Source organism: Silene latifolia, chromosome 9, assembly GCF_048544455.1.
Source record: "Silene latifolia isolate original U9 population chromosome 9, ASM4854445v1, whole genome shotgun sequence".
In the NCBI taxonomy this organism is placed as follows: domain Eukaryota; kingdom Viridiplantae; phylum Streptophyta; class Magnoliopsida; order Caryophyllales; family Caryophyllaceae; genus Silene; species Silene latifolia.
The window spans coordinates 13852863-13868144 of NC_133534.1; the positions used below are offsets into that span (position 1 = coordinate 13852863).

General features: G+C 36.1%; 2 protein-coding genes across 5 annotated transcripts; one reads left to right on the top strand and one right to left on the bottom strand.

Moving 5' to 3' along the window:
- Positions 1 to 873: 873 nt before the first annotated feature.
- On the bottom strand, positions 874 to 3913 carry LOC141599144 (uncharacterized). Of its 2 annotated transcripts, none has more exons than XM_074419069.1 (5): positions 3607 to 3913; positions 2069 to 2167; positions 1755 to 1863; positions 1576 to 1651; positions 874 to 1241 (listed from the first exon to the last, which is right to left on the bottom strand). In XM_074419069.1, the coding sequence occupies exons 1-5, from the start codon at positions 3768 to 3770 to the stop codon at positions 1228 to 1230; spliced, it is 462 nt and encodes a 153-aa protein (XP_074275170.1). In that variant the 5' UTR covers positions 3771 to 3913; the 3' UTR covers positions 874 to 1227. The 2 variants fall into 2 exon arrangements, 1 of the variants encoding a protein (XP_074275170.1); XR_012523731.1 differs by having other exon boundaries at positions 1110 to 1241; positions 1462 to 1651.
- Positions 3914 to 11154: 7241 nt separating this feature from the next.
- LOC141599145 (uncharacterized) lies at positions 11155 to 14810 on the top strand. Of its 3 annotated transcripts, none has more exons than XM_074419072.1 (12): positions 11155 to 11438; positions 12171 to 12417; positions 12592 to 12666; positions 12772 to 12827; positions 12961 to 13096; positions 13186 to 13282; positions 13375 to 13441; positions 13667 to 13765; positions 13837 to 13926; positions 14013 to 14167; positions 14296 to 14397; positions 14470 to 14810. In XM_074419072.1, the coding sequence occupies exons 2-12, from the start codon at positions 12177 to 12179 to the stop codon at positions 14642 to 14644; spliced, it is 1293 nt and encodes a 430-aa protein (XP_074275173.1). In that variant the 5' UTR covers positions 11155 to 11438; positions 12171 to 12176; the 3' UTR covers positions 14645 to 14810. The 3 variants fall into 3 exon arrangements, with proteins under 3 accessions (XP_074275173.1, XP_074275172.1, XP_074275171.1); XM_074419071.1 differs by having other exon boundaries at positions 11343 to 11438; positions 14296 to 14370; XM_074419070.1 differs by having other exon boundaries at positions 11435 to 11492.
- The last annotated feature ends 472 nt before the right edge of the window (positions 14811 to 15282 follow it).

Here is a 15282-nt window from a genome sequence, read left to right on the forward strand (position 1 = left end):
CCGAGCAAGGTCGAGACATCCACAAAGAAAGTCAACATATCGGGACCTAGCCGACGCAATCCATCGGCTGTCCACACTGGTCCCGACGGCACCTAGCCCGCCGGACACATATCCGCGTACTCATATCCAAGACCCGTCGGCCGGCCTGCCATAGGTCCATCGGCCGAGGGTAGAACGGTCTTTCCACTTGGCCACTTGGCCACTACGTGACAAAAGGTGAAAGTCTATAAATACTCCTCAACCTTCATTGAGGAAAGGATCCCACAACTTAACCTAAATACACTATTCATCTGGTAATATCTTCCTTATCTCTCTACAATACATACCTAGCCAAGTAACACAACTTAATCCTTTAAGTTTATTGACTTGAGCGTCGGAGTAAAGACGCTTGGCACAAAGCCAAGCCCTCGCCGTTCATTGTTGCAGGAGAAGCCGAGAGGTACGATAGAGGCAAGAAGGGTTCAATTCAAGACATTATTCTACAAGCCACGGGTGGTAACGATACTTGCTCTGGAATTACACCCGGAACAGTTTCAATTTGGGTTCATTTTGACATTACTTTAATTTGCTTGCAAATGGTCTTTTGGCACAAAAAGTGATTGATGCACAAATTATTAGTATTCCTTGGAAAGTAACAGTTCACTCGATATCCCGAATCATATGAAACAAACACTCAAGCAATTCATCCTTCGATTTTATGAAAGTTGACAATATGAAAAATAGCATAATTGTAAATCTCCATTTCCCCAAGGATGTATGTAAACTTCTTCATACATATGGTAGGAAGTGATAGCAGGAAGTGGAAAATTGTCCTGTATTGATCGAAACTGACCATTTCGCATTCACGTATCCATTTCAACATAGGCAAACGGATTAAACAGCTCAATCAAAATTCTTGTAACCATTTCTGCCGTGAGAAGTAGTATATGAAGACTACTGATACCGACTAACAAAGCTACATTGACAATCAATACTCTGGCCTGTAATCCAACACACCTACATAGAGTTTACAAATACAAAATGTTCTCAACTTTGAATGCTTGATGGAACAAACGTCTCCAGACTATCGTCAACAGCTGTTCTAACAGTACAAAGAAAAGCTTCAAACGGAGCTACTGTCTCTTAGTTCACCGCTTCTTCTTGCTTGCTTTGGCGGCACTTGATGGACTCAGGACAAGGGATATGAAGAGGCCCACAAACGAAATTACCGACACCAGAGGACCATATTTAATCAGCAATTTCTGCATTTTCGATAATAAAAATATGATATCAGATTATCAGGACATGCTCAATGACAAAGGTGAGTCTTGTATGAGGTCTCACATGTTAGATCTTCAACCCAAACCCTTATATATTACTCATTTACTTAATAAGGTTAATGGGGGTCGACAAACTGTCTCATATCGTTTTTCTGTTGTGAAAGAAATGGCCAATTACTAAAACCACAATGAAGAAATATACCTTAGCCTGAGAAGTGAGACCGCCGTCAATAGTACGATAAGGAAGAAAAGAAACTGTCAGTAAACTAGGAGACCATAAAAAGAGTGAAAGATAAAGATTTACTGAACAGAGAACTCACAAAGTCGAGCTTGTTCTCTGGAGGTCTGTCTTCAAGTACGTCCAAAGGAAATATTGGAGTGGAATATGCCTCCTGTAGTAAAAAAAAAAAGGAAGTAAAAGATGAATATCTAAGAGATGGCACAAGAAAAAGCATCGTCCACAATTTAAATAACTAAGTGCTGGGGAGATCAAACCTGAAGAGCGGCTTTTGTTGGAACACGATACTTAATGACAGCAGGAGCACCTTGGAACTTGCCTTGCACCTTGGCCTCCAACTCAAAAGAGTGTGAAAGTACAGCACCACTGGCAAGAAAAGGTAGCTCATTGTTACAAAAAATATATATGAAGAAGTCTTACATGTAAAATCGACACATTAACCATATAAATAAAAGAAGAATACAAGAATTTGAATTGGTCTCACTGGCACACATCACCCCATCATCATATAAGAATTACTACGAGCTGTACAAATATTCCAATAATTAGAGACGACGACAATCGAACTTACACATCAAGCCTCTCCCAGGAATTCGAAGTTTTGCCATTGGTGAGAACAAAAGCATCCTCAGGCCAGCTATCATCAGTCAGGCTTACATCATATGCAGTTCTACAAAAGCAGGAAACATCATTGGCCATTAATTCCTCTTCATATAGATGAGTGCCCCTACCTCAGTATAGGAGAAACAGTATTCGCACATAGTTTCAACTCAGAACAAAAACCCAAGGAAAAAAATATAAAGTATGAGGCGTGTAGCTAAAACAATTTTGAATTGAGAAGACTTTGCATTAGGCATTAGCCAAAAGCCCAAAATGGGAACACATTAGATATAGAGAAATCTAACAACTGCACTTTCCTAAATGAAAGATGACAAGTGACGGAACAAAATATTTCATGAAAAGGCAGTCTTGTAATAAACTCAAAATATTACACTGCCTTTTTCCAATTTTCTCTCGTTAAATATATATAACACAAAACAATTGTTTCTTCATACGTAATCTGACTACGGGGTGCAGATTTCCGGAGTATCCGGACATCATTGGTTCATATCAAAAGAACTACTCTCATTTCTCCTATGAAATGATAATTGAGAGAAACTTGAAATTTATAGCCCCGAGCATACTAATTCATCAAATGGCAACTAAATGGGCGCACTGAAGTTGGTCTCTACCAAGAAAAAGCGAAAAAAAAAAGAAAAAAGCCAAGCTAGCTAAAACATCTATGATATGTTGACCAATCTGGGGCTCAAATAGGTTCATAATTATGCTCTAGGCTCTCTAGGTTAACCATCTACGATTACCATTTCGTATTGAACCAATGACTAGCAATTCTTTGGCAGCGTGCTTCTTCATTGCAAGCACAAATTATAGATTAAGACCGTCTTAGAGTGTGAGACGGTCCTTTTGTTGGTTAAACACTCATTTACTACAACCTATAAATGAGTGCTTTTATATATAAAAAGACTGTATCACACCATAAGATGATCTTACACAATAAACACAATAATTATTGTTTTGCGAAGAAACAGTTGTTTTGATGCAACTCTCGTCTCTCGGCACAATTTTCAGCACCTTAACAACGCCGCATATTTTCAAAGAGAAAACTCGATAATCTACCTAATTGTGCTATCAAATTGTTTTTCCTTTCTCTTATTCACGATCAATCAACATCACAAAACGATCTAAATAAAGCGAAATGCAATGAAAACCTCGCCATATCAAAGTCCGTTAATCAGAATGTATTCGCTAACGACGAGACGAAGTAGGATCAAAACACATTTAGATCTATCTCTAGCTCCGAAATTCACAAACTAATCAAAACCTAAATATCTACAAAAGAATAATCACCACGATTCATCTTCGATTAACAGTAAACATCAATTAAAGCTAAAATCACGCGACTAAATTCACAGAAACAAAGAGGAAATCAAAATCAAGTCAAATCAAGATCAACACAAACCATTACATAAATTGAATCAAATCAAAACAAATCGAATCATGAACGCATCAATTAAACGATGAGATAAAAGATATAGAGAAGAGATATACGAAGATCCTTCATTGTAGATATCGATGTTAACGAGGACTTGTTCAACGCCAGATTTGAGACGCTTGAGTGTAGCTGTTTTGTGTGCGACGATGAACGGTGAATCGGCAGTTACGGCGGCGATAAGGAGAAGAAGGGAGAAGAAGAAGACGAGCTTGTCCGCCATTGTTGAATGCTTCGATCGTCTGTTTCTGCTGATTTAGTAATGACTTGTGACTTGTGAGTGGTTTGGGTTTTTTTTTGTTTTATTGGTCGGAGAATTTTGATGCTGACTTTCTAATATTCTGGGCTTTGGGTTCGTAGAACGGTAGAAGGCTATCAAAGTATCATATGCTCATGCTTACTACTAGCCCATGCTGGAACCGATCCGAAATCCACATTTTAAAACGGTTCTTCAACACCTTTCTGTTTTAAAACTGAGTTAATTTGAAATGATCTTAAACTAGAATAGACCCCGCGCAAATGTGCATGATATAAATAGTTTTTTTTTTTTTTTTTACTTTTTTTTAGTGTATTATTTATAGATTTTAAATTGCCAATTCATTTATTTTTCATGTTTCTTTTCATTGTATTTTAATTTTAAAAAATAAAATTAAAATAGTAAGAAGACAGGAATTGAGTATTTTTAATGGTTTTTTTTTTCTATTACCAAGAAAGTAATGATGTTATTTTGTAATTTTTTACTAATAACATACTCTATTTTTAACCGCAACTCCTTTTCATAAAATGTCAACGAATTTTTATCGTAAAGTTCTTTAAATAAATAAAAAAAAATTTATCATAAAAGATTGAAGATAAATTTGTGGGGATATAAGATATTGAATCTTATAAATATTTACATCTAAAAAATTATTCCATTTATAGTATATGCTAAAAATACTAAGTCCAATTTTAAGAAAGATTTTTTAGGTGGGAAAAATGATAGTTTCGCTTATTCATTTAGTAAATAGGGGATGATAAACGATTTGTCCATGTCTAGTTTGAAAGCATTTTAAAGGGGTTTACATTTAGAAAAAAAATTGTAAGTGTAGTTGGTTTGAAAATTACTTTACTTGAAATGTGTGTATTTGAAATCACCTGGTCGGTTATATTATAGAAAAAGATCTGAAGCGACTTGACTTGAAATGTATACCATGATTGAAAAGATTCAACTCGAATCTAAACTTGAATGGCTAGGGGACACCAACACGCATATTTAGGGAGAAACTTGTTTTATCGTAAGTAAGATGACCGGAGAAATTTCATGTCACTTTGTTCGATGGGAAGATGATTTTTATTGTATGGAAATGCACAAGTGAATACTTGCAAGTTGCAATCCAATCTTGACGAAACTGTAGAAATGATTAAACCGTCGGAGATTATTGATTCTGATTGGGAGTCTAAGAAGAAAAAAGGCAGAAGTCTGATAAGGTTGGCGGTAGCACCATAAATTAAGTATAATCTTCTGAAAGAGAAGGAGTCGGACGCGTTATTAGAGAAGCTACAAGGTATGTATGCGTCGAAGTCACTCGATCACCAGTCATCAGCCAACAAGACTTGCGATGAGATTTGTATCAATTCAAGATGAAGGAGGGTGATATAAATTTGCTAGACCACATTAATAAATCAACCAATTAATGTGTCAACTCTTCAGATATTGAGCAAAAACAAGCCCTCTAATTTTTCATTTATTTTATTGCCAAAGTGTTATATACCTAAAGTGACGACGATACTTGTGGGTATGCAGGCCGTCCCCGAAGTTTTTGGGGTCCTGTGCAAAATTTTTAAGAAAGGCCCCTTACCTTATTGCTAAAAAAAAAATGAGTAAAATGCATCTTAACTATTGTGGAGAATTTTTATTTTTTGGTGTAATTGTGGAGAATTTTCATAGGCTTATTAGCTATTTCTCATTTCTAGAAGAATTCTAATGCAATTACCTATTTTTTTTTCCAACTTTAGAACGTCAAATAAGTAGCATATTGGGTCGTTGATCAATCTATATATATTTTTTTTTTTTTTTTATTAGGTAAGAAAACTAGGTTGATCCTCTAGGGTAGGACCAACCTATCTCATCCTTTCGAATGAGGGAGGTAAGTTGAAGCCACCGGCTATCAAACCACCTCGAAAGAGTTGGACATGAATGTCCAACTGAAGCCATGAAGTCAGCAACCTTGTTGGCTTCACGAAAACAATGTTTAATTATCACTTCATCGAAAAAATGAAGGTCTAACTTCACATCCTTGATAATACTAGAAATTTCCCACGGAATTTGCCAAGTACCTCGAATCGAGTTAATAACACATAAGTTATCACCCTCCACAATTAACTTTGAGATTCCTAAGTATTTAGCTGCTAAAATACCTTCTTTTAAAGCAAGTGCTTCCGCAACAAGGATACTATTGGATCCGCACTTTTTCGCTCCCAACAAAACGACTTTACCATTGTGATCTCTTAAAGAATATCCTAAAGCAGCTTTATTACCTTCTATTCTCGATCCGTCAAAATTTAGCTTTAGGAAACCGTTTGTAGGTTTTTCCCACCAAATCTCTTCCTTACTAGAATTGTTTCTAGCTGACTCTTCTACCTCGGGATTGTTGAGATCCTTAAATCTAGTCACATTCCATGTTTTAGTGCTATTATTACATAAAGTAATAAGTTTGCTGGTACTTAAATTAACATTATTAAAGATAATATCATTTCTATGGAACCATGCATTCCACCAAATAAAGATAATCTTTATAAAGTCATCTTTTGAAATTAAATCCTTGAGATAATTAAGTTTCGTTAGAAAATTTTGACTTATAATAGTATCATAATTTGACAAAAACTCGTTGAAACTAATAATGTTCAGGTCTTGGATGACAGCCCCAATCAAGGGACATTCGTAAAAGAAATGATCTTTGTTTTCAATAGGGTTGTTGCACAGAACACAATGAGGTGGGACATCAATATGACTCTTGAGAAGTCTACTTTTCGTTGGAAGGCCATCAACACAGGCTTTCCAAAGAAAAAATTTCAATTTAGGAGGAATATTCAATTTCCAAATCCACTGAAATTCACATTTGTCAAGAGTTTGATCAATCTATATTAGGCAATAATGTGCAGGTTCGATTCCCCTTACCTAAATTGTGTTGATAATTTAACTCCACAAAAGAACTTCACCAAATGAGTTTTTTAAGGGATAATTGATAGAAATAATCCAAACTATAGGTCATCTTTTCATAATAATCTGAACTCTAGTTTAACTCAAAATAAACTACAATATTGGCAAGCATCTTGTTAATACAAGGCGCTTCAATAATATTAACTTACTACCAATAGCGAATCCAGAAAAAATTATTTCTGGGGTCCTGATTAATATTTAAAATCTATATACACATAAAAAAAGTTGTAAATTTTTTTTTTTTAGGCTAAAAATTAGACAAAATACGCAAAAAAAAAAAAATCTGTTTCAGCTGATCGCACACCCCGGAATATTGTTAGTAGATCCGCCGCTGCTTACTACAACATGTTTCGTGAGATTGAGTACTGCGGAGTACTACTATCAGAGTAAGGAAATATTCACTACAATGGTCCAAAGATGAAAAATCAGGGGCGTCTAAGACCCCGGGCAAGCACGGGTGCGGGAATCGGGTCTCCGGTTTTGGTCACCTGATTTATAAGCTTTATTGATGAAATTCAACACGCACAAATCTCAAAATATATTACACTTGTGTATTCATGTTTGGGGCCTCATTTTTTTTTTGTGCTGCACCGAACCTCCATTTAGTTTAAGACGTCTTGTAAAAAATGGCTTGAAGAGGTGTAAAGTATCTCAAAGAGAAGTCGGGCAAGGCTAAGATAAGTTGATGATGAGGGTGATTTTTCTAACTTTGGTGTGTGGTAAGTAGTGATAATGGCTGTCTTTGACTATTCAACGAAAATGGGTGATGGATATAGAATTATAGATGCCTTTGCGCAAGGACCAAACAACGTTTGACACTTTGCAAACTAATGGACATTTTGAGAATGTCACAATGAGCAACGATGGCCTCAAACTGAAAGTGGAGAGTATAGAGAGTGTGATGAATGATGATGAAACTTTGAAATGCATAATATATGCCTAGAACTGGTTTTAACATAGTTTTCTTAGGTTTATTGACATTTTAAGACAATCAACATATTCAGTTCAAAAAAGTTAAGATACTATGTTCAATTCAAATTCTAACAAAAACCGAGCCTAATGGACTTATTTTAACAATCGAGATTCGAGACTCGAGAGGCAGCAAAACGCAACAATGGTGTCATTCCCTTAGCAAATACTCCGTATAAAATATATGGTGGTGCTCATCCGTCAATGCCAATTGTCGCACACCATTCAAAAAATCTAGCAAGATACAAATGGCTGAAATTCACATGCATGGTGGATTGGTGGTCCATTGCATTTGCTAAACTTGCTTATGAAGAACGTAAAAGAGCACAGTATTAGATTATTAGTGATGTTCCAATGACATAAATTCATTGCTTTCTGATTAAGTAACTTTATTTCTAACTAATAATATCTTTATTGCTTCTAATCTCAAATAACAATCTCTTTATCATTCTCAATAGAGTTATCTCACACTTACTCCAACTATAAAGTTGTAGTTCGATCTTACCACCAACATAAGTGGATCATACATCTGATCTGATGTAGTACATCAGATGGTATAGTTTTTGAGTATTAAGATAAAGTTTTTGAGTTTAAATTTAAAAATTTTGAGTTTTATTTTAAAGTTTTTGAGTTTATTTACTTAAATTTTAATCTCAAAAAGTTACATTATATTCCCTTTGTCCCGGTCATTTGTTGTCCTTTGGTTTTGGCACAAAGACCAAGAAAAGGGGAGGGGACCAATGATTAAATGACAAGTGGAATAAATTGAGTGTGAATGATCAAATTACTCATCAAATTCAATCTTAAAATAGAAAGGACAACAAATGACTGAGACACTCCAAAATGGAAAAGGACAACAAATGACCAGGACGGAGGGAGTAACTCAAAAAAATTACATATAAGCTCAAAAAAATTTGATTTTTGACATCATAAAACTAAAATGTAATTTATAAATTCTATAGTACTCGAAAAAAATACATAAAAACTCAAAAAATCATCAAGTATGATGTAGTACATCCGATGTACAATCCTTTTTCTCCCAACATAAGTGTACATATTTAAACAAAACAAAAAAGAAAATCATTCTCACACTCTGCTCTTACCAGCAACATAAATGAGACATACATAATCAAAGGCTAAATTTTTTGGTCTATAGAAATAAGTGGCCACGGGTGAGTCCTAGGACGAACAATTTCGCCTTTGCCGTAGTTTTTGAGGTGGTGATTGTAGCGGTAGTATAGTGAATAAATTAGAGAATATTTTTTATGCCATACTACAAAAAAGAATACCGGACTCTTAGTCTTTATGGTTGGTCTCGAGATGTCTAAATTATTACATATTGATGAACTTTTACTTATATTAACAGTACGTCATGTATTCAGCTGATAGAGGAAGATCACCTCCTCAGTAAATATTTTAGAGCAGTGGTCAACCGTTGCTACAATCTCATTGATTGAGCGGGGTGAACTCTCAAATTTGAGTACTTATAGAGAAGTAAGCGTGCAAGCGATTGCTTAGCTAATCGAGATGTCATTTGAAGTACTGAGGTCACAATTCTTGACTCTCCTCCTCCTTAGCACCAAAAAAAAAGAATATTAAAGATAGTATACCGGGTTCGGAGTAGTACTGTTAACTTATTTGAATTTTCATAAACATAATTATCATAAAAACTGACAGAAACAAATCACATAAAATCTAATTTGAGATAAATAATTATATTTGGACTCACCTTATGTTAATATGAACCGTTGTTCTAAGATATGTATGAGTAATCAATGTCAAGTATGAAGCATTTTGGGTCTAAACTACTCATCTCAGCCTAGTCACACTGACATTTGACCAGTTGAGTTTGTCAAGTGTACTCTGGAGCAATGACAAAATCGACTTTTTAATTATTAGTGAATAAAAACCAAAATTTAGAAGCGATAATGAAAACAATTGTTACAAAGCTGGCATGCCTTTGCAAAATTTTATTGGACAGACCGCCATACTAAATGTTAAACTCATCCATCCTTGTGCAAAATCTTATCATCGACCAATTAGTATCTTAACAAGTGGAGGCCGTGTGCTCCATGAAAAAATGAGGTTTCAAATGAAGCTTTAATCCGAGCCTTTACTTTTATGGAGAACTACTCACTTCCCACAATCCTAATTTCTAGGTACTCCAAGCTACTGAGCTAGGGATGTTAATGAGACGAGACAGTTCGCGAGCAATTCGAGATCGGTTCGGATAAAGCTCGGCTCGTGTTCGGATTCGTCTCGGGAGCTTAACGAGTCAAGCCGAGCAAATGCTGGCTCGACTCGAAAAGCTCGCGAGCGGCTCGAACTTGTGTGATTAGATAAGATATTGCTTGTATTTAATAAAAATATTTTATCATGATTATATCTTTATATTATATATATAAAACGTCTCAATGATTTGCCTAATATTTTTACATATAACCTTCGAGTCTTGGTATTGAAAATCACGGAAGGAAAAAATAATTTTTTTTTTTATTATATAAGCTCGACTTGAACTCGAGTTTGGCTCGAGCTCGCGTTAAAGCTCGCAAGCTTGATAACGAGCACATTTTTTCAAGTTCGGATAAGCTCGAGATCGGCTCGAGCTCGGTTTTTGGTTCTTAAGCACAAGCCGAGTAAGGTCAAGCTCAGACTCGACTCGTCTCGTTAACACCACTACTAGTCCAAGCATCATCATAGTCTTGATTCTTGATAACCTTACCTTAACTCACGCCCCATGCTATCGAGCCAAATCTGTCATCGTCTGGTCAAGTGAGTGCTCTCACATGCTCTTGGTCATGCATGTTCACGTGTCTCACTTGGGAATCTTCTACACATGCGCATAATATCAAACTCCTATATCTTGGATTGGATTCGTCACTTAATCGTCAGAAGTCTTAGCACACAACGGTCTTTGACATCCAATTTAAAAAGGACTCACTAGACTTGTGACACCCAACCTGATAAGGGTTCACCTAATTAGTAGGTTCTAGTACACAAAGTTTCTAGTATCCCACAAGACCTTTGGTGTTTTTCATCATTTCGCCCTAAAAAGGCTTTGCTCAATCAAGAGGTGAAATCAAGGTTCCACCTCGAGCTAGAAGTTTCATGCCTTACCGTGAACGCCGCCTTACTTCTCGATATTTCACCAACGTACATTCATGGACTTGAGATTTTCAAACAATCTGGCACCCCACGCGTCCGTGACTCGCGAATGCTATCTATTCCGCTCTCTATGCTCCTATATTTGAAAGATCCAATAACAACTCAATCAAAACAACAGATTCAAAATTCAAAACCAATAGCACAATCATAACAGCCTTATTTAACCAAATCAACCCAAAGTCCCCAAACGTACCCGAAAAACCCGTTTGCCACGTCTAGTACATTCCATCCTTGTCATTTCAATTCGAACCCAAATGCTCTTCATGAATATGGCCTACATGGGGTAATGTAGTAATGATAATAAAGTTGGGAATTACAAAAGGTCAAGTTGGTGATCCAAAAAAATTAATTAAAGTTGACAAATCATATAGTATTACACTATTACTTGTACATGGTTTTGTAGATCTAAATCCTTCATTTCCTACGTCTTTGCCATGTGAATATTACCTCGATTATTGAACTCTAAATCCCACCAGATTCTCTATCACACTCTTTCAGTCAAATGTCATATAAAACTCCATTCAAACTTCATATGTCTCCTTACTTCTATCTTCTCTAGTAAGTCTCTCTTGTCTCATTCTTTGCTCTTCATGCTCAAGTTTCCTTTCATGGGTACTTTTATTTTTGCAATACGTCTTACTTAAGTCTTACTTGAGACGATCTTAAGTTAAATTCTCTCCCAAACCCCATTCATTTTGGCAGTATGTATTTAAATCGGTTGTTAGTACTGTCTTAACGTACTTAATAGTTAAGACACCCTATGCAAGAATTTGTGTACTTTTATTTGTTAAATTCAACACTTTGTTTGTACAAGTTAGTCTTGTTTAATATTGTCTCAAACTGGTTATTGGCTTTCCTGGTTTACGTGGTTTGCACTTTGCATGCTATCACATATACCCGAGGGCTTACCCAATACGTATCAAAAGTAGCGGCTGCGGGTTCCCTCGTTACAAAAAAAATATTGTCTCAACCTTATAAGTTAGTGGCTATAGATATGGATAAATGAACTACATAGCATGAAAAAAAAATCGTTTTTAAGAGTAAGACGGTCTCAGATGAGATTTTGTCGGTCGTGTTCTAGTAAATACTTAATCAATGCTTTGTTTTTGCTGCCATCTGTAGTGGACGGTCTCTATAGGAATTTTTTGATGCTAAATTTAATTCTTGTTTAATAAGCTTAAGGTGATATATGACAAAAAAAGTTCCTTTTGAACCATTCAAAAGATTAGTTTTTATGATATGATTATGATGTTTTGGGATAACTTTGACAATTGTATCCAAAAATTGTAGGGGGGTATGGTTGATAAAAGTGGCCTTAATTTGATAATAAAAATGGGGTGCACTTCTTCTATGCTCCAAGCTAGAGGGAAAAAGAAGAAGAAAATGACCATTTCCGAGTTAGTCGTGTTCGTTCCGACTATGCTTATTCCTGTCCCTTCTGATCTTCATAAAGGGCTTAAAGGGATCATCCCTATCGATGTTCTAGACCGTCTTGTGGCTCTGCGCAATCGCATTATTCTGTTGTCCGAGGATACTGGTATGGATTTTACATTTTGTATGACAGTCTCATATGTTAGACTAACCCAAATACGTTTGATTGTATTGTTAATGGGTTGGTAGTACATGTGAGACCGTCTCATATAAGTTTTTGGGTAGAACTAACGGAGTATATGTGATTAGATTATTGAAAATGTGGGTGGTTTTTGTGTAGATGTTTCGGCTATTTCAGAGATTAAGCAAGGTCTTGAAGAGTACCTGCCTGTTCTGCTTGGACTGACTATTAAAGGTCTGAGTTTTGGATTTTGACGGTTTTTGAACCTATGTCATGAATACCACCCCTCACTGACAATTCTGCATCTTTTTCGGTTGTTATGTGTCTGGATGTTTTCAGAGTGCGGTGCATTAGAGGCAGTACAGTTGAAATGGAGAACTATTGATGGTAAACAGGTAAGACTGTAAGATAAATGGTTGAAAATTTTGACGACTTCAGTAATTTCTGTTCAGTGGTAGCATAAACTAAGCCCTAAGCTGTATATTTTCTGAAACTGAGAATTTTTTGTTTTTTTTTTTGCTTAAACAGGAGATCTGTGTGTCAAATTCATGGTTCGAAGTACTGTCTGTGGTTTACATGCTGGCTGTTCTGACATTAGTGGAAGCCAACATGATGTTGGTTCCTAAGCATTATACTAATTCTTCTGATAGAATAGTTCCTACAGGTAAATTTTCTTGTAACATCGATTGAATATCCGCGCTTTAGAAGGAAAAAAAAAGTAGCTCAATTTTTGCCTGATCATTGCTGTCTCAGATTGCCAGAGGGATGCAATTGATTTGCTATTGAAGGCATCAGGATACTTCGACTTCTGCGTCAAGAGGATTCTACCTAAATTGTCCTCTGATATCAAGTATGCCAAGTGGTTCATATATCCCTTTTAATCATAATTTACATAATCTTATCTAAATTATTTTCTGAAATTCTTTGCATAAAATTCACCAGGGACAAATTGCACAAAGATATGCAGGAAGGTGCATTGGAGGCTCTTTCTCTTCAAGCACTCGGCCAGGTATTTACAAACTCTGCAATTAGCTGGTAACTTTCGGATTGTCAATTCAAATGAGTTACCAGCTCAAACTTGTTTCTGAGATAACGGGTTACAAAATTATGCAAAAGGGTCATTGGCAATATTTTCAGTATTAATATGTATACGGTCACTTTAGTCTCATGATAATATTATCATGAAACCGTCTCAAATAATCATATTCATACTGATAAAAGATTGTGAATTCAGGGAACAGAATTGCAGCTGGGGTTTGCAATAGAAAACCAAAAAGCGACATTATCAGTGAAGAGGAGGTTAGCATGTGAGGAGCTGACTTATTTCACCCAGGTAGAGCATAATCTAGCACTGTCAAAACTGCTGAATTATACTTTCACAGTTTCGCTAACTATAAACGACAGGCTTACTACGCACTGTCAGGTGGTACCATCAATGATAGTGATGCAGGAAAACAGGCACTGTTCATCAAATACAAATTCCTACAAGCTAAGGTACTTGCCTCCACTAAGTATCAACATCGTATCCATTTATAAGATTTAAGTAAAATTAATACGAGGATTAACATTGATAATTCCAGGCTGCAGCTTACTTCTACCATGGAATTATCCTCGACAAAGGCAATGATCCCTTGTCTCACACCCATGCAGTCTGCTGTTTAGTTGCAGCCGAGGAACTTCTCTCTGAGAGCAAAAAAGCTTGTTTAAATTTTTGCCTGGCTCCTCCCGTTACAAGGTACCATCTCACAGGCACTCCCTGATTTTTTATTTTGAAGGTCTAAAACACGAGAACTCTGGTTAGGCTAGAACTCGAGTTTGTAGAAGAAATTAACATTAATTCTCGCTTTCCTTTGTTTTATATAGACCACCACCGCCTTGGGGGGCCATGAAGCACTTACAACTGAAGATCCCGGATACTGCGTCTAAGAAGTCACAAATGTATGGATATCTCCTTGATCAAGAAAAGTAAGTTTACTACTTTATGTTCCTTGCATTTATTTTTGATCATGAATAATTTGGGATAATGGGATGTTTCAGAGGTCTTCAACCACCACCGGAACTGCCAGAGTTCCATTTATCACTGAGACCAGATGATTACGAGTTGCCAGCAATTGACAGCGCGTGGAGTAAGGAGAAGTGGGAGATTCAGAGACAATTGGTTAAGGAACGCGTAGAAGATTCAGAACACGAGGTTATAGGGATTAAAAGCTGAAGATGGCTTATGGCTAACTCCTCCTCCTTGCTCTATGTATTAATAATATTCATATTTTCAAATTTTGCCTGTTCAATATAAACTGTCCTAATAGTGCTCAAGGACTTTCTGTACATTCTCCCCCATCATTGTATGTTCATATAGTGACCACAGAAATTACAGTCTATTACAAGGCATCTCTTCATTTTTTCTTATGTATAACATCCGGTTTAGTCCGGATTCGAGCCGAGTCGGACAATTATGGTGGTAAAGCTCTCTCATGAGTTTTAAGCCTCCTAAAATTCCAAGAATCAAACGCAAAACCACTAATCAGTTAATCTGAGTGGATATAATGACTTAGATGGTCTTAAATTAAGTTAGCTTCAATATTTTCGCGGTTAAAAGTAAAAAACTACTAAATTAATAAAATGATTATGAATGACATAATAATGGTAAGGTCACTACTCACTGGTTACTACCAAGTACCAACAATTAGTGACTTGGTTATATAAGAGGGTCATATAGTTAGCATCATAATAAGGAGTTAAGGACATGAGTCAATGTCAATTGGAATGGTTGACTCATTGGTTTGGTAAGAGCTCGATCTCTTACTTTAACCGTGCAGCCGTGCAGGATTGATTCTTACTCCCAATTAGAGG

Bases quoted from the DNA above. Each gene is read 5' to 3' on its own strand.
- LOC141599144 (XM_074419069.1), bottom strand. From the start codon at position 3,770: ATGGCGGACAAGCTCGTCTTCTTCTTCTCCCTTCTTCTCCTTATCGCC. The intron at 2,168-3,606 runs GTATATCTCTTC...CTGCTTTTGTAG, and splicing joins ATCTACAATGAAGGATCTTC to AACTGCATATGATGTAAGCC. The intron at 1,652-1,754 runs GTTTGATCTCCC...TTTTTACTACAG, and splicing joins CAACAAAAGCCGCTCTTCAG to GAGGCATATTCCACTCCAAT.
- LOC141599145 (XM_074419072.1), top strand. From the start codon at position 12,177: ATGGTTGATAAAAGTGGCCTTAATTTGATAATAAAAATGGGGTGCACT. The intron at 12,667-12,771 runs GTCTGAGTTTTG...GGATGTTTTCAG, and splicing joins GCTTGGACTGACTATTAAAG to AGTGCGGTGCATTAGAGGCA. The intron at 12,828-12,960 runs GTAAGACTGTAA...TTGCTTAAACAG, and splicing joins GAACTATTGATGGTAAACAG to GAGATCTGTGTGTCAAATTC.